The sequence below is a fragment of the Tiliqua scincoides genome, chromosome 7 (genome assembly GCF_035046505.1).
Source record: "Tiliqua scincoides isolate rTilSci1 chromosome 7, rTilSci1.hap2, whole genome shotgun sequence".
In the NCBI taxonomy this organism is placed as follows: Eukaryota; Metazoa; Chordata; class Lepidosauria; order Squamata; family Scincidae; genus Tiliqua; species Tiliqua scincoides.
This window is the reverse complement of record NC_089827.1, coordinates 79,991,557-80,015,383: the sequence shown is the minus strand read 5'-3', so window position 1 is coordinate 80,015,383 and position 23,827 is coordinate 79,991,557. Positions and strand designations below refer to the sequence as shown.

Genomic DNA, 23,827 nt, shown 5'->3' with positions numbered 1-23,827 from the left:
CCATACAACATGTGTTTGAAATTTCAGACATCACAGGGTTCAGATTTGAGCTACCTTTTATTAAACTGAAACCCTAGGCTGTAAACTCTCCAGAATGCAAAAAAACACAAATCCTGCATTTATTTAACCTGCATTTCTCAGTGGTAAATTACAATCACAAGTACACAAGAAAATCTTGCTTTTGTTCTAAATGGAATTATGCTGTTTATCCTTACACAAGACTATTTTTGCTGAACTACTATACTGCAGTCTGCACAGAAGGAGAAGCCTTGGACCCTCTTCAAAATAAATATCAAGCAACAAGGATTTTCCAGATCATTTGAAGATATGTACACTTATGGAAGTTCATGTAAGCTGTCCAGTGTAGGAGTTATAGCTCTTCCTTGAAGTATCCAAGTTTTGCCAATGACATCTCTTTTCTCAGTTGCATAACTTCCCAAAACATCTGGTCCACTGCACAGGAGAAAAAGAACAGACATACTATTGAAATAAAAGCTGTTCCATTACAGAGTATCTATTCTTGTGTAAAGGACATTTCCACCCTCATTTTAAAAGACGTGTTCTCATCACGCTGCTTCCCAAAACACTGAACACTACAAGTCATGTCAGTGACATAAAGGCATTCCCAAAAGCATTGTTATCCATTTACCTTGTCACAGTAGGTCAAAATGTCCTGGTTCAAGACACACAATCCATTTTTAAAAGTCAACTTGGAATTTTCAGATATAATTCAATATTTAAAAATAGCACATCTGTTGACAGCAGCAATAGGGGCTTTGCTATCAAGCACAAGGCTAAGGCATTTGGCATTCAGAAAACATTAACTGCTGGACTCTTAGCCTTCATTTGACTGCTGAGGCATTCAATGCAAGCAAATCATTTTATCCTAGAACTGGTTCTTCATCTTTGTTAAAGCTGGGTGGAAACTGAAAGTAGTCTTTAAACAAAAGCAGTAATTCCTCACAAAAATTATTTCTCCAGTTTTTGGACCACATTGGTAGACACTCCTCAATTTCTTCTTCAATAGCTAAACCTACTACTTTTCTGTTTTAAAAACAAAATGTAAAATATGGGTGGATGGGAGTGAGAGACTTAAAACCAGATAGCGCCATGCAGATAAAAAAATGTTTTCCTATTCTATTCCAAGGCTGAAATATCAGCCCCTGAAATTTCCACCCAGCTTTAAGAAAAATTAAAGTGTCCTCATAACTGTGCATTCACATGTGAAAGATACTCCATATTACTTTCATCCAGGATCTGCATTGTTTTAAAGAATCGTAGCACACTCTTTACAGCTTTCATAGATCTCACGAAGGCTTTCGACCTGGTCAGCAGGGACGGCCTCTTCAAGATCCTCCCCAAGATTGGATGTCCACCCAGGCTCCTCAGCATCATCAGGTCTTTCCACGAGGACATGAAGGGCACTGTAGTCTTTGATAGCTCCACATCAGAGCCCTTTGACATCCGAAGCAGAGTGAAGCAGGGCTGTGTTCTTGCACTGACCTTGTTTGGGATTTTCTTCACTGTCCTGCTGAAGCAGGCCTTTGGAACTGCAACAGAAGGCATCTATCTCTGGACCAGATCAGACAAAGCTCTTCAACCTCTCCAGACTGAGAGCAAAGTCCAAAGTCCAGCTGAAATGTCTGCGTGACTTCCTCTTTGCCGACGATGCAGCTGTCACCACCCACTCTGCCAAAGATCTTCTGCAGCTCATGCATCGTTTTAGCAAGGCCTGCCAAGACTTTGGACTAGCAATCAGCCTGAAGAAAACACAGGTCATGGTTCAGGATGTGGACTCACCTCCCTGCATCACAATCTCTGCGCATGAACTGGAGGTTGTCCATGACTTTGTGTACCTTGGCTCAACGATCTCCGACACTCTTTCTCTCAATACCGAGCTAAACAGACGCATCGGTAAAGCAGCTACCACATTTTCCAGACTCACAAAGAGAGTCTGGTCCAACAAGAAGCTGATGGAACATACCAAGATCCAGGTCCACAGAGCTTGCATCTTGAGTACATTTCTGTACTGCAGCAAGTCATGAACTCTTCACTCACAACAGGAGAGGAAACTGAATGCTATCCACATGTGCTGACTCCAACGCATCCTCAGTGTCACCTGGCAGGATATAGTTCCAAACACGTCCTGGAACAAGCTGGAATCCCTAGCATGTTTGCACTGCTGAAACAAAGACGCCTGCGTTGACTTGGTCATGTTGTGAGAATGGATGATGGCCGGATCCCAAAGGAACTCCTCTATGGAGAACTCATGCAGGGAAAGCGCCCTACAGGTAGACCACAGCTGCGATACAAGGACATCTGTAAGAGGGATCTGAAGGCCTTAGGAGTGGACTTCAACAGGTGGGAAACCCTGGCCTCTGAGCGGCCCGCTTGGAGGCAGGCTGTGCAGCATGGCCTTTCTCAGTTTGAAGAGACACTTGGCCAACAGACTGAGGCAAAGAAGGAAGGCCCACAGCCAGGGAGACAGACCAGGGACAGACTACATTTGCTCCCAGTGTGGAAGGGATTGTCACTCCCAAATCGGCCTTTTCAGCCACACTAGACGCTGTTCCAGAACCACTTTTCAGAGCACGATACCAGAGTCTCCCAAGTCTGAAGGACGCCAATTCAATTGGCACTTCACTTTCAAACTTACATCAAGTTTGAGCTTAGGCCCAGGCAAAACAGATACCTGAAATGGTGCTGAAATTCCACTACCCTTCACTGCTCTTCCCACCCGTGTTCACCTCACAGGGCCACTGCCACAGCTTTCCAAGGAAAAGAGGCTGGGACAGCGGCCAGCTGGAGGGATGAAAGTGACAGCAGGCAGGCGCAAGACATCCATCCCTGGTCTGCCTCCACCCCCAGCCAGCGAACAAAACAACCACTTCAATCTGCCTCATAGGCAAGTCAGCCTTGTATTCATGCCTTCATGAACAGTTGTTCTACATTTGCAAAAAGGAGACTGTACATGTTTAGGAACTACAATTATAAAATTGAGAAGATACAAGAAGCTGAGAAGCTGAGAAGCTGCACAGCCAACACTATAGTACGACAATTGCCCTGAATTCTGAGGTCAAGTATTATCGACACACAGTTCTGGGAATTCATCGCAATAAGAACAAACAGTGGCAATCTGGGAAGTCATGAAAATCTGCTCTATGGCCCAACACAGACTCTTCTTTTTTGTGGGGGAAGGGGCTTCCCTATATTCATACTGGAATAAATCTTACCATCTTGTTGCTTCACAAGCCCCTGCTGAATATACCGGATGTATGTAAAGAAGTTGCATACAGATGTGATCTACATACACAAGAAAAAGGACATTCAAGTTTTAATTCAACATGCTTAGTTTCATATATTACGCCATTATCTGAAACATGAGCCCCATGTCAAAGCACAGGAAAGCCTGATACTTACCCTGAATCTACAAAAAGGAGAAATGTAGTAATAGCTGCTTGAGTCCCCCAACTTGATTCTATGCTTACATGTTTTACTTTGTCCACTGAGAGCACATTTCCTACATTAACAGAAGAGATTTAAAATAATTTTTACATGAAAATAGATGATACAGTAGCTATAATTACGCCTAGAACCTGCCATCTCTATTCCTAGCCTTTCTTGTCCCCCAACCTTTAAGTGAGAATGCCATTGTTATTCCCAATATTACAGAGGCAGACTTCAGATGCAGAAACTATACTTTGCGAAGTTAATGTCATTTGGCAAATCCTGGTCTGAGTGGCGATATAAATCCAAATTATCACTGCACAAACCAAACTGGGACCACCCTTTAATTAGGTTAGGACTCTTATATTCTACTGTTCCTCCAAAGGGCTTGGACAGTGCACACGTTTATGTTCTAGGAAGTATAACTACTCCCTGTCTTTGCCACAGCACAACTGTGGCTGTAGGACTCTTCTAGCAGAGGGAATGGGGTTCCCTCTGGCCCCTTCTGTGCAGCATTCAATAAGGTTTTGGAGCTAGAGCAAACCAATCCCAACCGGTTCTTGCAGATGGCCAGGAATTTGTCCAATGTGTTGAAAACTAGTTTCATGGCTCTTGTACAACGGGACTCCTTTTGTATGAACTTACTTTGGTCCTCCACATTCAACTGCAGAAGCTTTCACAAATCGGACAGGTTGCAGGCCAACTGGTTCAATGCTTAATGTATTGTTTTCTACAGCCTCCAGAACAGCAGATGCCAACTGAAAAAAGACCACAGAGAAGTTAAAAGGAGTTTTGACCACAATTCAGGTTTCCTATGGGCACATGACACACATTACAAGCTCTACACAGAAAAACTCTCATTCTCACTCAGTACAGAGAGCAAAATGTATTGCTTGATTTCCAGGATAAAGAGCTGGTGCAGTGATTAAGACACATAAGCTGGAAAAACCATGGTTCGAATCTGACCCCATAGGCCACCCACAGCCTTCTCAATCTCAGCCGTAATATGGGGATAATAGTAGTGGCGTGTTTTATTGTAAGGATTACCAAGAACATCTGACTAAGGCTGTTGGCTCTAAGGAAAATATTATGGGGGGAGAATACACACTTCCAGTGAAAGGGTCAGTGTCGAATTGTAAAGGTTTTCAAAGGGGAATCCGTGATGTATTTCTTAGGGACAGGTTGAGTTTGCAAACTTGGTACACATCATTAAGACCTGGCTGGGAGAGGAACGAGAGTCTATCAATTATGGCCACTGCGTATCTTGGTGCAGTAGTGTAGGCTCAGGTGCAGAGGACCCTCCGTCTATCAGAAGTCTGTCTCCTATGTTCAAAGGCTCGTATCTGAAGCCGGGCCAGTGAGACAGAATATGGATTGTCAGTATACAGCCCCACCCTGGTTCCTGACCGTTTCCCTGCCTGAGCTGGGAGACGCAGTCTGTTTGCTGTTGCATTCCCCTCAGCTTACTGTCATGGGGGACTTCAAACTCCATGTCAAGATTGGCTGCTGCAGTGCAGGATTTCATAATCACCATGATAGCCTTGGTGGGCCTGTCTCAAATTAAACCTGGCTCAACACACAAAGCAGGTCATACTCCTAGCTTAGTTTTCTGTTCAAACAGGAGAATAGTGGGTGAGCAGAAGAGTCCAAGATGGTTTCCTTGTCACAGACAGAGCAATACCCATTTAAAAGTTTAGGCTAGATGCAGTGTATACCCTCAGCAGAAGTGATGTATTAAAATGGTCTGCTAAAGGAACCTCATAAGACTCTGCCAGTGACCTGCATGCCACCTTCAGGTCCCACCATGGGAGCAGAGGAACGCTGGCACCCAGTGACCATGCTCAAGGAACAGCCACACTCAGGATGCTCAAGCCTCCCTAGAGAAGTACATCTGGCAGGAACGTCATCAAGTTGTTGCAGACCCTGCAGCAATGTTGACTTCCAGATAAATAAATCTGTAGGCCCAAACACATGGGCAGAAGTCATTCCCCCCCCCCCAGCAGTTTAGTGCTTCCCCCCAGCTCCCAAAATTCATCAGTGGAGCAATACTAGGAGCAGCAACAAGATCAAACAATCTTACATAGTCATACAGTCATAATCTTGCAGTCATACATAGGAAACTGGAGGAGGATGGGCTTGAAACCACAAATGCCCTTACTACAAGAGGTAATAAAATTTAAAACTATTAACTCCACTAATTTACCAAAGAACTTAGGCTAAATGGTCACACATAGGTTTTTCACACACATTTGGAGGATTTTTGAACCCCTCCCCACGATATCATTAGATCTCAACTCCACCTTCACATTAAGTGGTTTAAGTAACCGAGGGTTTCAAAAGTTACCTCGCTTTTTGAGAAGGTTAAACATGGAAAGATATCTTCCTGATAGATTTTAGTCAGGAAAGTGCATGACCTGTCCATAGTCGGATCATCCTTCCAGGATCTGAATTCATTATACAAAGCTAAGTCAGCCTAACATAAAAGAAACAAAAGTCACATTCATACTGGACTTGACAGCTGCTGCATCCTTGAACTGTATATAGTATCTGCATTTCAACAGCCAAGTTTCATAGAGGGAAACCAGTCAGTATTAAGAACTAGTACATCTCATGATTTGCACACACCGGGTTCTTTCACCCAAGTCATTGGAAATAGAACGCAATTCCGTTTTTGTTTTACACAGTAGCTTCTCAACACCGAGTTGCACAGAAGTAGCTACGCTCTCTGTGTACCTAGATTTAGTATAATATGAACTAGGGCATGTTATTTGTCAGCTTCTAAGCTTTTGTGTCTTAAGATCTTGAAGAACACCCATATAGATCTATTTACCTAAATGTGCAGATAATCAGTTTTTCTCTTTCTGAGCATTCAGAAGGAAACAATTCTGAGTGCACACATACAAAGGTCAGAATTTAATGTTTGAAGTTCATGATAGGCCGCATTAAACCTTTATATTAACATATCGGATGCAGGTAAGGGGAAATCAGCCAGGCAAGAGCCTTAGGGCCCAGCCCAATCCAATCCTATCCAACTTTCCAGCATTGATGCAGCCATGCCAACAGGGCATGCGCTGCACCCTCCAGTGGGGATGCAGTCACAGACACCTCTTCAAGGTAAGGGAACATTTGTTCCCTTATCTCAGGGCGGCATTGCAGATGGACCTGTGCTTGAAAGGTTGGATAGTACTGGGCAAGAATCCCAAAGATCTATATTTATATTTATGGATACTTCTCTCTAAGTGTTCCTACGAATTTAGAGCTCTTATTAGTAACCACTATAAAATGTCAAGTCTATTTGCTTTCTATACCTCACACCACTGAACATTTAGGGCACAACCCCAACCAACTTTCCATCACTGACTTAGCCACAATGCAGCTCCCAAGGAAAGGTAACAAACATGCCCTTACCTTGAGGAGGCCCCCTTGACTGCCTCCCCACTGCAGGATGCAGTGCACACCACATTGGCACAGCTATGTCAGTGCTGGAGAGTTGGTTAGGATTGTGCTCTTAACCAGAAAAAAAAAATGGATGATTAATATATTGTCTCTTCTGTAACTTGGAGGACAGAGTATTTTGTACCTCTTTCTACAATTGTTCACCAGCTGAATGCAGAAACTAAACAACCACTGAAATCAAAGACAAGCATTTTATCAGAAGCCCTTAAACAGACGTCACACACATTTCGGAGTTATATTTGGCAACAGCTTGATCTGTACAGTCACACAAGGGAATTACTGCAGGCACTCGCCTATAAGTCGACCCCACAGATAAGTCGAGGGCAGGTTTTGAGCCAATAATCATGGAATTTTCTATGACCCTCAGATAGGTCAGGGGTTAAACTTAGGGGGTGTCTGACTATAGTTTTGTCTGCTTTTACCTGAGGCCAGATCCTGAAAAATAATCTACCACTAATTGTTACCTGAGAACTGTAGTTTCTAATTTATTAAAAACATAGTAAAAGATCATAAGATACATTTTTATTCTTTTTAAATTCTGGTCTTCACCAATTACAACTAGTTGGCAACCTTCAGTCTCGAAAGACTATGGTATCGCGCTCTGAAAGGTGGTTCTGGAACAGCATCTAGTGTGGCTGAAAAGGCCGATTCGGGAGTGACAATCCCTTCCACACCGGGAGCAAGTGCAGTCTGTCCCTGGCCTGTCTCCCTGGCTATGGGCCTTCCTTCTTTGCCTCTTAGCCTCAGACTGTTGGCCAAGTGTCTCTTCAAACGGGGAAAGGCCATGTTGCACAGCCTGCCTCCAAGCGGGCCGCTCAGAGGCCAGGGTTTCCCACTTGTTGAGGTCCACTCCTAAGGCCTTCAGATCCCTCTTGCAGATGTCCTTGTATCGCAGCTGTGGTCTACCTGTAGGGCGCTTTCCTTGCACGAGTTCTCCATAGAGGAGATCCTTTGGGATCCGGCCATCATCCATTCTCACGACATGACCGAGCCAACGCAGGCGTCTCTGTTTCAGTAGTGCATACATGCTAGGGATTCCAGCACGTTCCAGGACTGTGTTGTTTGAAACGTTTTCCTGCCAGGTGATGCCGAGAATGCATCGGAGGCAGCGCATGTGGAAAGCATTCAGTTTCCTCTCCTGTTGTAAGTGAAGAGTCCATGACTCGCTGCAGTCTTCACCACCTTTTTGTAAACACTATCAGAGTAAGTGCACTGTAAACAACATACCAGTAAATCAGTGGTTCCCAACCTGGTATTCACGTACTCCCAGGGACACTCAACAGGACCTTTAGGGGTACTTGAAAAAGAACGGAATAATGGCAGAAAAAGGCAGGTCCTGCTCCAGAATGCCTTGCAAGGGCCAGCAAGGCAGGAAGGGAGGTAGCTAGTTGGCTGTGAAAGCCCCACCAACAGCTAGTTTTTGGTCATCAATTCATGTATGAATCAGTGATTGAAAACCAGCACAGTAAATAAGCTGAAACATAATATGCAAAGTGATCAATCACCCAGAATTTCTCAGCACACTTCTGGTGCAAAACAGTGCAAAGGCAGAGTCTTCTGTTCTTCAAACAGACAAAAAGAGAAAATATGTGATGAATACATGAAGTCAGAGAGGAGAGGAGGGCTTGTCTTACTAATTACAAACATTTTGCTAATATGAAGGGTACAATTTATGGAAATGGGCTGCCAACGGTTATGCAAGTGAAAAAGGCTGGGAACCACTGCAGGAGAACCAGGAATCAAATCCACCTTTAAGGTGTCTGGAGTGTTAAGCCAGAAGTTCCACATACAACATGCAACCCATAACACATAACTGGGAGTGTGCAATTCAATTCACAGCAGAGAGATGCAGCTGCATATATTTGCAACCCTTTTTACTCAGAAGTAGACCCACTGCTTTCCATGGGTGTTATTCTTAAGTAATGCTGCCTGGGAATTGTTGCTTCAAATGGAAAGGGGATCCCATCCTAGTGTTGAAAAATAAAGACCTCTGCCAAATGCAAAGCCTTTGCAAAAGGGAATCAGGTTGCAGCAGCAAAAGGGAACGGAGGGGAATAAAAGGTTAACTTTGGCTGGAACATCCCAGGAAAGTACTATAGCAACTAACCAGCTGCCTGCCTAAGCTTAGCAGAGAAAGGAAACTGTTCAGACTTGAAAGTCTCTGCCCTCTGATTGACCCGGAGATAAGGCGAAGTGAGAATTGGAGCTTGATTGCTTGGCAAAAATTTCAGGTACTGTAGGTGAGTATCTACAGTAATAACCAATTATCTGGACAGAAAATGTACACTTCATGCCACAACTACCATTCATGGAGGCAATAGCCCCTTCATATAGGAATGCTGCACAAGCCTTTTCAGCCACACTAGACGCTGATCCAGAACCACCTCTCAGAGCGCCATACCATAGTTTTTCGAGACTGAAGGTTGCCAACATGCAATCCCATTATCCAGTCTTCAAAATACCTCTTTGCAGTCTTTCACAATTGGTTGCATCATGGTGAGATCCTGGTTACTGACACCCATTGCACTACTTGTACTCTTGTTCCTTGCATGGCCTTTTTTGAAGGGAGTTTTCCCACCAGACTGAAGTTCTTTTGTTGGTGAGGTTGGCGAAGTGGACAGCACTAATGTTTTCAGAGCTGCTACTTCAGCCTGAAGGACATCAATCTAAATAAAACAGGCAGAGAGCCACATTAGATCTGCAAGCTGCACAGAATCAGCAGGGAGAGACATTCTTCTACTCCATTTGCTTATTTATGGCAACTTACTGGCATATTTGCCCCTAAAGTACTATGGTGGGAGGGAAGCAGGTCATAAGGTTAAGAGTTGAAGCAGCAAGGACATGTAGCCCCACCAAGACTCGGGTCTTCACCACATCGGTAGCAAACCAGTGACAAGGTTATTCCTGAGACCAGCAACCCTACATTAATATCAGTACCACAGAAAGTTTCTATATATGCTCCAAAAAACACAGTTTTACCATGGATCAAGTGCCTCACAGAACAGGAATCTTTTATATAGTCTGAACAAGTTTTAGCCCACATCAAAAAAATATGAATGTTATTCAAAAAGAAATGAGCATGGCCAGCATAGTATTGTTGAAAGTGAATCACATTTAGAAAGAGGGCCCAGGGAAGAAATACAGTGAACATAAGAACATAAGAACAGCCCCACTGGATCAGGCCATAGGCCCATCTAGTCCAGCTTCCTGTATCTCACAGCGGCCCACCAAATGCCCCAGGGAGCACACCAGATAACAAGAGACCTCATTCTGGTGCCTCCCTTGCATCTGGCATTCTGACATAGCCCATTTCTAAAATCAGGAGGTTGAGCATACACATCATGGCTTGTACCCCGTAATGGATTTTTCCTCCAGAAACTTGTCCAATCCACTTTTAAAGGCGTCCAGGCCAGACGCCATCCCCACATCCTGTGGCAAGGAGTTCCACAGACCAACCACATGCTGAGTAAAGAAATATTTTCTTTTGTCTGTTCTAACTCTCCCAACACTCAATTTTAGTGGCTGTCCCCTGGTTCTGGTGTTGTGTGAGAGTGTAAAGAGCATCTCCCTATCCACTCTGTCCATCCCCTGCATAATTTTGTATGTCTCAATCATGTCCCCCCTCAGGCGTCTCTTTTCTAGGCTGAAGAGGCCCAAACGCCTTAGTCTTTCCTCATAAGGAAGGTGCCCCAGCCCAGTAATCATCTTAGTCGCTCTCTTTTGCACCTTTTCCATTTCCACTATATCCTTTTTGAGATGCGGCGACCAGAACTGGACACAATACTCCAGGTATGGCCTTACCATAGATTTGTACAACGGCATTATAATACTAGCCATTTTGTTCTCAATAACCTTCCTAATGATCCCAAGCATAGAATTGGCCTTCTTCACTGCCGCCGCACATTGGGTCGACACTTTCATCGACCTGTCCACCACCACCCCAAGATCTCTCTCCTGATCTGTCACAGACAGCTCAGAACCCATCAGCCTATATCTAAAGTTTTGATTTTTTGCCCCAATGTGCATGACTTTACAATTACTGACATTGAAGCGCATCTGCCATTTTGCTGCCCATTCTGCCAGTCTGGAGAGATCCTTCTGGAGCTCCTCTCAATCACTTCTGGTCTTCACCACTCAGAAAAGTTTGGTGTCGTCTGCAAACTTTGCAATCCCATTGCTCAACCCTGTCTCCAGGTCATTTATGAAGAGGTTGAAAAGCACCGGTCCCAGGACAGATCCTTGGGGCACACCGCTTTTCACTTCTCTCCACTGTGAAAATTGCCCATTGACACCCACTCTCTGTTTCCTGGCCTTCAACCAGTTCTCAATCCACGAGAGGACCTGTCCTCTAATTCCCTGACTGTGGAGTTTTTTCAGTAGCCTTTGGTGAGGGACCGTGTCAAACGCCTTCTGAAAGTCCAGATATATAATGTCTACGGTTTCTCCCACATCCACATGTCTGTTGACCTTTTCAAAGAATTCTATAAGGTTTGTGAGGCAAGAATTACCCTTACAGAAGCCATGCTGACTCTCCCTCAGCAAGGCCTGTTCGTCTATGTGTTTTGAGATCCTATCTTTGATGAGGCATTCCACCATCTTACCTGGTATAGATGTTAGGCTGACTGGCCTATAGTTTCCCGGGTCCCCCCTCTTTCCCTTTTTAAAGATAGGCGTGACATTTGCTATCCTCCAATCCTCTGGCACCATGGCCGTTTTGAGGGACAAGTGGCATAACTTAGTCAAGAGATCTGCAACTTCATTCTTCAATTCCTTAATAACTCTTGGGTGGATGCCATCAGGGCCCGGTGACTTATTGATCTTTAGATTATCAATGAGGTCTGAAACATCTTCTCTTTTAACCTCTATCTGACTTAACTCCTCGGTCAGGAGGGGCCGTTCAGGCAGCGGTATCTGCCCGAGGTCTTCTGCCGTGAAGACAGATGCAAAGAACTCATTTAATTTCTCTGCCATCTCTAAGTCTCCTTTTATCTCCCCTTTCCCTCCCTCACCATCCAGTGGGCCAACCGCTTCTCTGGCGGGTTTTCTGCTTCTAACATATTTGAAGAAGCTTTTATTATTCCCCTTAATGTTGCTGGCCATGCGTTCCTCATAGTCTCGCTTGGCCTCCCATATCACCTTCTTACATTTCTTTTGCCACAGTTTATGTTCCTTTTTATTCTCCTCATTAGGGCAAGACTTCCATTTACGGAAGGAAGCTTCCTTGCCCTTCACAGCCTCTCTAACTTGGCTGGTTAGCCATGCGGGCACCCTCCTGGATTTAGTGGAACCCTTCTTTCTTTGCAGTATACACCTCTGCTGGGCCTCTATTACTGTTGTTTTAAGCAACCTCCAAGCACTCTGGAGAGATTGGACTCTTTTTACCCTCACTTTCAACCTCCTTCTAACAAGCCTCCTCATTTGAGGGAAGTCCGCCCGTCGGAAGTCAAGGGTTTTTGTCAGAGATTTGCCTGGTATTCTTTCCCCAACGTGCATGTCAAAACGGATCGCAGCATGATTACTGTTCCCCAATGGCTCAGTAACATTGACATCTCTAACCAGGTTCTGCGTACCGCACAATATTAAATCCAGAGTCACCTGTCCTCTGGTGGGCTCCATGACTAGCTGCTCTAAGCCACAGTCATTTAGCATGTCAAGAAATCCGGTCTCCTTATCGTGACCAGAACACAAATTGACCCAGTCTATATGAGGATAATTGAAGTCCCCCATGATTACAACCCTGTCCCTCCTTGTCACCTCCCTGATCTGTTTCCTCATTTCAAGGTTCCCAACCGATTTCTGGTCTGGAGGACGATAGTACGCCCCCAGTATTACATCGCTGCACAAGCCTGGTAATTTAACCCACAGAGATTCTACGGTGGAGTCGGACCCACCTTCAATCTCTACTTTGATGGATTCTATCCCTTCCTTAACATAAACGGCCACCCCCACCTCCAACACGCCCCTGCCTGTCCCTCCTGTAGAGTTTATAGCCCGGGATTGCGGAATCCCACTGATTCTCCGCATTCCACCAGGTTTCCGTTATGCCCATTATGTCAATGTTTTCCCTAGTTACCAGACATTCCAGTTCTCCCATCTTTGCTCGGAGACTTCGGGCATTCGCATAAAAGCATTTGTACACGGAATGCCCCGGAATTTGTACACGGAATGTGCTCACAAATACCAGGCGTTTTCCATTATACTGCTTTCATGAGCAAACTGCAAGCCCCACTCAAATGTTTACTTATGTCAAGGCTATTAAAGAGCAATATGGATACTTGTGAATGGGATGGGTAAGGTTTTTTTTGAGTCACACATGATCACAGGACACATACATGAAACCCTTTGGATCCCATCTCATAGCATCCATGAACATTTGTGCTTTAACAAAATATCTGAGCACTTAAACTCACTTTTCCTTGTGCTTCTTTCAGTTGTTTTTCTGCTGTAGCCTGTTTTACATTAGCTTCTCTCACCATTTTATGTGCTTCCTGTGAGAACAAATGTTTTTTGTGATATAAATACACAAGTTTACATGCAACTTGAAAACAGGAACTTTTTCAAAAAAGTTATGCCTCATAAAAATCATAAGACGGGAACAAGATTTTGGAAGAATTTGGTCAAACTTGCAAAGCTTCTCAGTTCAGGTTTCTGTAACCACATGTTTCCAGGACTCTAACCCCAGCGGTTAATGAGAATTGACTTTACATTGCATGACTGAGGCCTGATTCAGCCAAACATTCACTCTGATTTGACCTTACCCCACTTAAAAGGGAGTTGTGTTGACCTTACCCCACTTAAAAGCAACTTGCCAGTGTAGTTTGAGAAATTTCAACCTCATCACAGCCTGGTTCAAGTGCATGCACACTGATGTGGTCAAATTATCGCAATCTGAATAGGAAGCTGTTTTGTTTCTTAACACAAGAAGAAACCAGTCCCCAACCTTGGGTTTGGAGGAGAAGACACATTAAGAAAATAGCCACCCCTTCCTCAAAGCATAATCCTCCTAGCAAACCTCAAACAGGCTAGCTGTAAGTTCTTCCAATTCCTGCCCAAGTTGGTCACGCACTTTCGAAAGTCTCTCACATTCTTCATCTTTTAACTTGAGCTCCTGTTAGCAAAAAAAGGATAGCATTTGTTCAGACAGTGTAATAATTTTTAGTGTTTCAAAGCTAGCAGAACTCGATACAACACTTAGCCTTCAATGGAACAAATACACTTTGCTAAATAAAGCCTTCCACAACAATCATTACTACTGGTATGTAGCCAGTAGTTTCAACTTGATCATATGCTTCCAGGCAAATCAAAACGTACACAGCTAAGCACCCCTTGTCTCTCCATAAGCATCCAAGCAACACTCATGAAGGCCCACCTGGTGCCATGAAGATGATAAGAGAGGCCCACAGCAGCTGTGACTACAGAAGCGCTAGCTGTTCCTATTTGAAGCCATTACAAACATGAAGTGTTCGATTTCAACTCTATCCCCTGCCCTTATGATGGTTCTGAATAAAAAGAGCCAGCTCAACACACATCTCCAAATTTAAACCATGTATGTGGGATACATTCCCATGGTGAGGGGTAGATTGGCTAGTACCAATTACCTCAACCTGTGGCCTAACAGGGATAAGACTTGCATCTCCCTGGACAGTCCACCACACTTTCAAGCATGAAGGGACTTGATAGACCCAATAAATCCCATTTCTTTAGCTACTGGCATAAACAACTCAGATGCTGCTAGTGCCTCAATAAGGGATAGAGGAGAACTAACACAAACAATCTCCTAGAAGAGATGCTAATAATTACTACAGAAAACAATGGGAAAGGTAGGAAGAACAAATGGGGGGATTAAGCCAGAAAAGTTGCCCTGGTATGAGAAAAGAATGGATGGGGGAATGAGCCACAGTCTATGCCACCACAACATAAAACAGCCCCACTGGATCAGGCCATAGGCCCATCTAGTCCAGCATCTTCTATCTCATAGCAGCCCACCAAATGCCCCAGGGAACACACCAGATAACAAGAGACCTCACCCTGGTGCCCTCCCTTGCATCTGGCATTCTGACAGAGCCCAATTCTAAAATCAGGAGGTTGCACATGCACATAGCAATTCATAAGAACATATAAGAACAGCGCCACTGGAGCAGGCCACAGGCCCATCTAGTCCAGCTTCCTGTATCTCACAGCGGCCCATCAAATGCCCCAGGAAGCACACCAGATAACAAGAGACCTGCAACCTGGTGCCCTCCCCTACATCTGGCATTCTGACTTAACCCATTTCTAAAATCAGGAGGTTGCGCATACACATCATGGCTTGTACCCCATAATGGATTTTTCCTCCAGAAACTTGTCCAATCCCCTTTTAAAGGCGTCTAGGCTAGACGCCAGCACCACATCCTGTGGCAAGGAGTTCCACAGACCGACCACACGCTGAGTAAAGAAATATTTTCTTTGGTCTGTTCTAACTCTCCCAACACTCAATTTTAGTGGATGTCCCCTGGTTCTGGTGTTATGTGAGAGTGTAAAGAGCATCTCCCTATCCACTCTGTCCATCCCCTGCATAATTTTGTATGTCTCAATCATGTCCCCCCTCAGGCGTCTCTTTTCTAGGCTGAAGAGGCCCAAACGCCGTAGCCTTTCCTCATAAGGAAGGTGCCCCAGCCCCGTAATCATCTTAGTCGCTCTCTTTTGCACCTTCTCCATTTACACTATGTCTTTTTTGAGATGTGGCAACCAGAACTGGACACAATACTCCAGGTGTGGCCTTACCATAGATTTGTACAACGGCATTATAATACTAGCCGTTTTGTTCTCAATACCCTTCCTAATGATCCCAAGCATAGAATTGGCCTTCTTCACTGCCGCCGCACATTGGGTCGACACTTTCATCGACCTGTCCACCACCACCCCAAGATCTCTCTCCTGATCTGTCACAGACAGCTCAGAACCCATCAGCCTATATCTAAAGTTTTGATTTTTTGCCCCAATGTGCATGACTTTACACTTACTGACATTGAAGCGCATCTGCCATTTTGCTGCCCATTCTGCCAGTCTGGAGAGATCCTTCTGGAGCTCCTCACAATCACTTCTGGTCTTCACCACTCGGAAACTTTTGGTGTCGTCTGCAAACTTAGCACCTTTTGCACCTTTTCCATTTCCACTATGTCTTTTTTGAGATGTGGTGACCAGAACTGGACGCAATACTCCAGGTGTGTCCTCACCATTGATTTTTACAACGGCATTATGATGCCAAGCATAGAATTGGCCTTCTTCACTGCCGCCGCACATTGGGTCGACACTTTCATTGACCTGTCCACCACCACCCCAAGATCTCTCTCCTGATCTGTCACAGACAGCTCAGAACCCATTAGCCTATATGTGTTTTGATTTTTTGCCCCAATGTGCATGAATTACATTGAAACGCATCTTACATTACACTTACTTACATTGAAACGCATCTGCCATTTTGCTGCCCATTCTGCCAGTCTGGAGAGATCCTTCCGGAGCTCCTCACAATCACTTCTGGTCTTCACCACCTGGAAACGTTTGGTGTCGCCTGCAAACTTAGCCACCTCGCTGCACAACCCTGTCTCCAGGTCATTTATGAACAGGTTGAAAAGCACCACTCCCAGGACAGATCCTTGGGGCATACGGCTTTTCACCTCTCTCCACTGTGAAAATTGTCCATCGTCACCCACTCTCTGTTTCCTGGTCTTCAACCAGTTCTCAATCCATGAAAGAATCTGCCTCTAATTCCCTGACTCCACAGTTTTTTCAGTAGCCTTTGGTGAGGGACCGTGTCGAACGCCTTCTGAAAGTCCAGATATATAATGTTCACGGGTTCTCTTGCATCCACATGCCTGTTGACCTTTTCAAAGAATTCTAAAAGCAAGACTTACCCTTACAGAAGCCATGCTAATTCTCCCTCAGCAAGGCCTGTTTGTCTATGTGCTTTGAGATTCTATCTTCAGTGATCTTACCTGGAATATATGCTAGGCTCTCCGGCCCATAGTTTCCCGGGTCCCTCCTCTTTCCCTTTTTAAAGATTGGTGTGACATTTGCTATCCTCCAATCCTCTGGCACCATATTTCAGTCAAGAGATCAGCAACCATATTTCAGTCAAGAGATCAGCAACTTCATTCTTCAGTTCCTTAATAACTCTTGGGTGGATGCCATTAGGGCCCGGTGACTTATTGATCTTTAGTTTATCAATGAGGTCTGAAACATCTTCTCTTTCAACCTCTATCTGACTTAATTCCTTGGTCAGGAGGGGCCATTTGGGCAGTGGTATTTGCCCGAGGTCTTCTGCCATGAAGACAGATGCAAAGAACTCATTTAATTTCTCTGCCATATCCAAGTCTCCTTTTACTTCCCCTTTCCTTCCCTCACCATCCAGGGGGCCAACCGCTTCTCTGGTGGGTTTCCTGCTTCTAATATATTTGAAGAAGCTTTTATTATTCCCCTTAATGTTGCTGGCCATGTGTTCCTCATAGTTTCGCTTGGCCTCCCGTATCACCTTCTTACATTTCTTTTGCCACTGTTTATGTTCCTTTTTATTCTCCTCATTAGGGCAAGACTTCCATTTATGGAAGGAAGCTTCCTTGCCCTTTACAGCCACTCTAACTTGGCTCGTTAGCCATGTGAGCACCCTCCTGGACTTAGTCGAGCCCTTCTTCCTTTGCACTATACACTTCTGCTGGACCCCTATTACTGTTGTTTTAAACAGCCTCCATGCACTCTGGACTCTTTTACCTTCTCTTTCAACCTCCTTCTAACCAGCCTCCTCATTTGAGGGAAGTCTGCTCATCGGAAGTCAAGAGTTTTTGGGACAGATTTGCCTGGTATTCTTCCCCTGATGCACATGTCGAAAGAGATCACAGCACGGTCGCTGTTCCCCAAGGGCTCAGTGACATTTACATCTCAAACCAAGTCCTGAGTACTGCACAATATTAAATCCAGAGTCACCTGTCCTCTGGTGGGCACCATGACTAGCTGCTCTAAGGCACAGTCATTTAGCATGTCAAGAAATCTGGTCTCTTTTTCATGACCAAAATACAAATTGACCCGGTCAATGTGAGGATAATTGACGTCCCCATTATTACAACCCTGTCCCTCCTTGACACCTCCCTGATCTGTTTCCTCATTTCAAGGTCCAGGTTTCTGGTCTGGAGGACCCCCAGTATTACATCACTCCTCAGGCCTGGTAATTTAACCCACAGAGATTCTATGGTGGAGTCGGACCCGCCTTCAATCTCTACTTTGCTGGATTCTACCTCTTCTTTAACATAAACAGCCACCCCACCTCTAGCACGCCCCTCCCTGTCGCTCCTATATAGTTTATAGCCCAGGATTGCGGTATCCCACTGATCTTCCTCAATCCACCAGGTCTCCGTTATGCCTACTATATCAAAGTTTTCCCTAGTCACCAGACATTCCAGTTCTGCCATCTTTGCTGAGACTTCAGGCATTTACATAAAAGCATTTTCACATGGAATGCCCCAGGGTGGGCTGCTTATTAGCTCCTTTATCCCCGCATCCTCTCTTCGTGCCAAACAGTCTATCGCATCCCATCATACCTCCGTTCCCAATTTCTTCTCCTACTCTGTCTTTACCTTGTTGTTCTCCAACCTCCCCATCCTTGTTCCATAGGGATGAGGAGTCCCGAACCGGATGCCCCTTGGCTTTTGTCTGTTTTCCCCCAGGGATCAGTTTAAAAGCTGCTCCGTCACCTTTTTAATATTATGCGCCAGCAGTCTGGTTCAAGTGAAGCCCGTCCCTCTTGTACAGGCCCCACTTGTACCAAAACATTCCCCAGTGCCTAACAAATCTAAACCCCTCCTCCCTACACCACCGTCTCACCCATGCATTGAGACCCCTGAGCCTGCCTAGCTGGCCCTGCACGTGGAAGAGGTAGCACTTCCAAGAATGCTACATTTGGGGCCCTGGCTTTCAGCTTCCTACCTAATAACCTGAATTTGGTATCCAGGACCTCCCGGCTACACTTCCCCATGACATTGGTGCTGACATGCACCACAACCACTACCTCCTCCCCAGCACTATCTACCAGCCTGTCTAGAGGAGCTGCTGTGTCCTCAATAAGATCGTCCATGTAGTCTAGCTACAACTACTGTAAACACCCACAGTTCTAGGTCTGGCTGTCACTGTTGCATTTGTTGTTCTTATAAACTGTTGGTATTGGTTTGAGTTGCTAGTAATGAAGCACAATGTGCATCTTGCAGGATCAATAAGGCTGCCATGTTCCCATTCCAAACTCATCAGAACACTATAAAGAGTCTGTTAGCCAAAAGAAAACCAAGTAGGAAAAAAAAAATCAAAGTTCCATTTACATCTCTATTTAGTAGCATCAATGTAGATGACAAAACACAGCACTAGGCAGCAGTCAATATTTAGAAGCCTGATCAAAACATAGGACATGACAAGGATTCCAAACTTATAGAGCAGAAAGCTACATAATATCTATGAGAGAAAAGACTGCAACAATAATATCAATAGCAGCAATCATGTTTTCTATTATTAGAAGACTTCTCAAGTCTCAAGTCAAGGATAGCAAAGCTCTCTAGAAGTCCTGTATCTTAGAATTGCACGCAGCAAGGGGGGTTCATTTTGAAAGCAAACAAAGCAGAGCAGCAAGTTTCAAGGACTGAACTCCAGGCTGCAATCTCTAAGCCCCCCCCCCACACACACACACAGGTACACATTACTGTGAACTAAGCAGCTTGAAGCTTGTGACAAGAATAACCTTGATTAAGAGCAAGGCAGAACACACATGGGAGGGCTGTTTCTTCTCTGCTGTGTAAGTTCCTAGAACACTAGTGCTTGTACCACACAGCACTTCCCTAGTTTTTGGCATATGTGCTCTTTTACACAGAACAGGGACAGAAAAACCCCAGACAACTAGTAAAGGTTCAGACCTTATTACAGGAGCTTTTGTAAACTAAAATCAGTGAACAACTGTGTTGTAGATGCCTGGTGTATTTCAGCACCAGGACAAACTTTTTAGGTACGACAACCTGTTGGGTCCTCCTGAGACTGGAAGTGATCTCAATAAGCAGGAAGTGATGTCATTGTTTAATAAGTCACATTGATTTATATCAGGCACCCAGTACAGTACCTGTAAAAACCATGTATGTAGACTGCCATAGGTTACCTAATGCAACAGTTGTTTTCAGGTATGTGGAAACACCTTGAAATTTTTCAAGAACTTATTTCTCTGTTTGGAGGTTCTCTGAAACTGTTGCAAAACTGCAACTTTTTAATATTGCACAAATGCATCTACGATAGTAAGTGGCGTCTCTACGACCCCTTGAAAATCAGCTTGCGACCCCCAGGTTGGGAACCACTGTTCTAGATCGATGTTTGAAGAATATGTAGTAAGCCCAAGTCTGTCCATTATGTGTATGTCTCTAAAGACCGAGGAAGAATATTCTTTTCTTCAGTTTTTCACCAATGTGGTTTATTAAACAATGGCATCACTTCTAGTCTCAGGGGGCCCCAAGAGGTTGTCATACCTAAAAAGTTTGTCCTGGTGCTAAAAAGGTTGGGAACCATTAACCTAGAATTTTGGGAGGAATTAACAAGATGTCCTCAGAAGTCTGTTCTTTTTTGTAATAACCTTGCAAAATTCCTGTTTGAAACGTGACTATTCATAATATTCATAATCATATTCATAATTATGAATTCATAATTCATAAGACTATTAGGTACTTTGATGATAAAGCAAGACATTTACAAAGCTGCATGTGCTAAAAATTAATGCACCAAGGAAAGTTAATTTTTAAGTGACTTCCAGCCTCCTCAGGAGTTTGAGAATCGAGAAAAGTGTGTGCGGGGAAGGGGCTAAGGCAGAGACACGATCCCTAGGATCCTGCTGCTGCCAGGAATGGATGAGATTTTTTTTAACTTACCAGCAGCCAGCGCCAGAGTCCTGGGTCGGTTCTGCAAGGCTCCTTGCACATCCAAACATCTACAAATTAACTTCCAGTTTTGTGCTGGAAACTGGAAGTGCCCATTTTTTCCCTTTTTCTCCCCTGGACTTTACTAGGACTCCAACACCATGCTGCTGGTAAGTTTAAAAACCTTCCTGTCGCCGGAAGCAGCCCAATCCTAGGAATCACACTGTTACCTTCCCCCACCCTTAAAAGACTAGAGGCAGAGCCTCTCAGGCTGGGATGTCACTATTCTCTACTTTGAGAACCTCTGGACTACTGTAATTCTCTGCGTGGCTGCCCTTGAAAACTGCTTGTAAACTTCAATTACTTCAAAAAGCTGCTGCCAATGTTTCACAGGCATTCCAAAAAGAGTGTATTATAACAGCTCTACTGTCTACCAGACTGCTTCCAGGCTTAATTTCAATGGGCTATAAAGCCCTCAATGGTCCAAGGAAACCCCTATAATCCCATGCTTTAAAATCTGCTTCTGAGGTCCTGTTTAGTTGCAAGATTAGTATCCATTAACAGCAGGGCTTTTTCAGTCACCCTAATGTTATGGAAGGCTCCTCCTCTGGGAATAAGCAAGCACACTTTGGCTTTTGAGAGTAAGCCATTAAACAGGAGAACTGTTAATGAGAACTCTCATTAAACTGTGATTTAAAGATCTGTATACTACTGTATTTGATCTGTTGTACGGAGGTGATTATTTTTGTTGGCACACTTGCCCCTAATTTTATGCAAGGATTACAATCCTGAAACACTGTAAAATTAAATAGCACATTCAGGCGCATGCCCCATACCTGTAGGGGTTCCATTCTGTCCCTCCACACAGATGCAGAAACCATGGATATAGGAGAACCCTATATAAAGTACAATATGTATCCATCCCGCACCCATTAGCTTTGTTTTTCCTTGACTAGCTGTGGAAGCACATTTTCTTGCTTAACACAGGAACATGACAGGCAGGCAGGGAGCCTGCACACTGGAGGGACAGAGCCAGAATGTTAACAGGAAACAGAATAGTTCCTGCTTCCCATTAACATTCTGGCTGTGTCCCTCTAGTGTGCAGGATGTCTGCCTGCATGTCGCATTCCTCAGTTAAAGAAACTATTCCTGTGTTAAGCAAAAAAAATGCTTGCTTCCACAGTTAGTAAAGAAAAATGGAGGTAATGGCTGAAGGGGGGCCACAGATAAGTGAAACAGCGGATAATGGATCTGAGATACCAGAGGATGCTTGTATTCAGAATTGCCTTGATTATCCCTTAAGAACATAAGAAGAGCCCTCTGAATCAGGCCAAAGGCCCATCTAGCCCAGCTTCCTGTATCTCACAGTGGCCCACCAAATGCCTTGGGAACACACAAGACAACAGGCACAACCTGGTGCATTTGGAATGTAAGTATTGTATCTGAAAATAAAGATGACGCAGCCAAGAACTAAAACCAATGGAGGAAACAGTAGCTTCATTCTCCAGTCGCACTCTTAGGCAGTTATTTAGTAAGCAGAAAGATGGGTGAAATAAACCGCACTATTAAACTGCTGGGTTTTTTGTTTGTTTGTTTGCTGACAGCATGAAATTGAATTTGAGCAAGTCAACTGTGCTTAAGAGGAAGGGTGATTTTATTAGTTTATGTTCCATTCCAATGGTTTCCAAACTGTGGCCTGATTTTTTGGTGGGCCGCCAAAGGGTGATGGGAAAATTAGATACAGTGGTGCCTCGCATAACGAAATTAATCCGTTCCGCGAGTCCTTTCGTTATGCGAGTTTTTCGTTTTGCGAAGCGCGTTTTCCCATAGGAATGCATTGAAATTTAATTAATGCGTTCCTATGGGCAAGAAAAGTCAGAACAAAGTCAAATTTGGTTTACAAAGTGTTTATTAAGTGCTCTTTAAAGGCATACATACTGTACAGAGGATTTCAAAAACGGGGGGGGATGCTGAGTGGGGAGCTTGAAGGCTGTAATCCTGTGCACACTTTCCTGGGAGTAAGCACAATGGGACTTACTTCTGAGGAGACACGCACAGGATTGTGCTCTAAGCTGGGAAGGACAGAGCAGCTGCACTCAATTGCTTGCTTTTGCCGTGATCATGGGGGGAAACGTGAAGGAAATGGGGCAGTGAGAGGGTGAATGAGCGATGGGGGGGTGCTGAGTGGGGAGTTTGAAGGCTGTAATCCTGTGCAAACTTTCCTGGGAGCAAGCACAATGGGACTTACTTACATAAAGATCCTCCCCTTACTAGGGTGAACGGGATTAAACTGATATGAAGATCCGCCCCTTACTAGGGTGAATGGGATCATAAACTGACATGAAGATCCTCCCCTTACTAGGGTGAACGGGATCATAAACTGACATGAAGATCCTCCCCTTACTAGGGTGAACGGGATCATAAACTGACATGAAGATCTGCCCCTTACTAGGGTGAACGGGATCATAAACTGGCATGAAGATCCCCCCTTAAGTCAAACCAAAACAAACAAACAAAAAATTCGTCTTGCGAAGCACGGGTCATAAAAATTCGTTGTGCGAGTTACCAAACTTCGCAAAACGCTTTCGTTCTGCGAGTTTTTCGCTGCGCGGGGCATTCGTTATGCGAGGTACCACTGTACTGTAGCTGCTAACTGCCCTGCAAGAAACTGAGCTCCTGCAAGTTGCAAACATGTGTAAATATGGAGGTAAATGTTTGTGGGTCTTTCTGGTTATTATAAATAAAATTTATTTACAAATAAAAGTTTGTACAAATTAGATACAAGTTCTTTACAACCCCTGAAGATGCTTTCCACAGTTGAAAGTGAAATGTTGGGACTAGATTCTATAAAGTGTTTTAATTTGTGGCTTAAAGACTTGAGCAACATATAAACTCATCCAGCCACAAAAGTCTTAGAATGTTCATACGTAAAGAATTTCTTTCTAGATCTTTTTTTAAAGTCTGGTAAACCTAGGTGGTTCCCAATACAGTGTCATTTTTAAAAGTGGGTCCTGGTG

General features: G+C 44.3%; 1 protein-coding gene across 6 annotated transcripts in view; it reads right to left on the bottom strand.

The window, feature by feature from the left end:
- Positions 1-38: 38 nt before the first annotated feature.
- Positions 39-23,827, bottom strand: part of RAB3IP (RAB3A interacting protein) — a 48,795-nt gene continuing 25,006 nt past the window's right edge. For 4 of the 6 annotated variants that reach the window (XM_066634665.1, XM_066634664.1, XM_066634662.1 and 1 more), the window contains 8 exons: positions 13,916-14,011; positions 13,314-13,391; positions 9,366-9,569; positions 5,792-5,920; positions 4,093-4,205; positions 3,421-3,520; positions 3,234-3,303; positions 39-453 (listed from right to left, as the gene is read on the bottom strand). In XM_066634665.1, the coding sequence (XP_066490762.1) occupies positions 371-453; positions 3,234-3,303; positions 3,421-3,520; positions 4,093-4,205; positions 5,792-5,920; positions 9,366-9,569; positions 13,314-13,391; positions 13,916-14,011 (873 nt within the window). In that variant the 3' untranslated portion in view covers positions 39-370. The remainder of the gene's footprint in view (positions 454-3,233; positions 3,304-3,420; positions 3,521-4,092; positions 4,206-5,791; positions 5,921-9,365; positions 9,570-13,313; positions 13,392-13,915; positions 14,012-23,827) is intronic. The other 2 variants (XM_066634667.1, XM_066634668.1) reach the window with 2 other exon arrangements.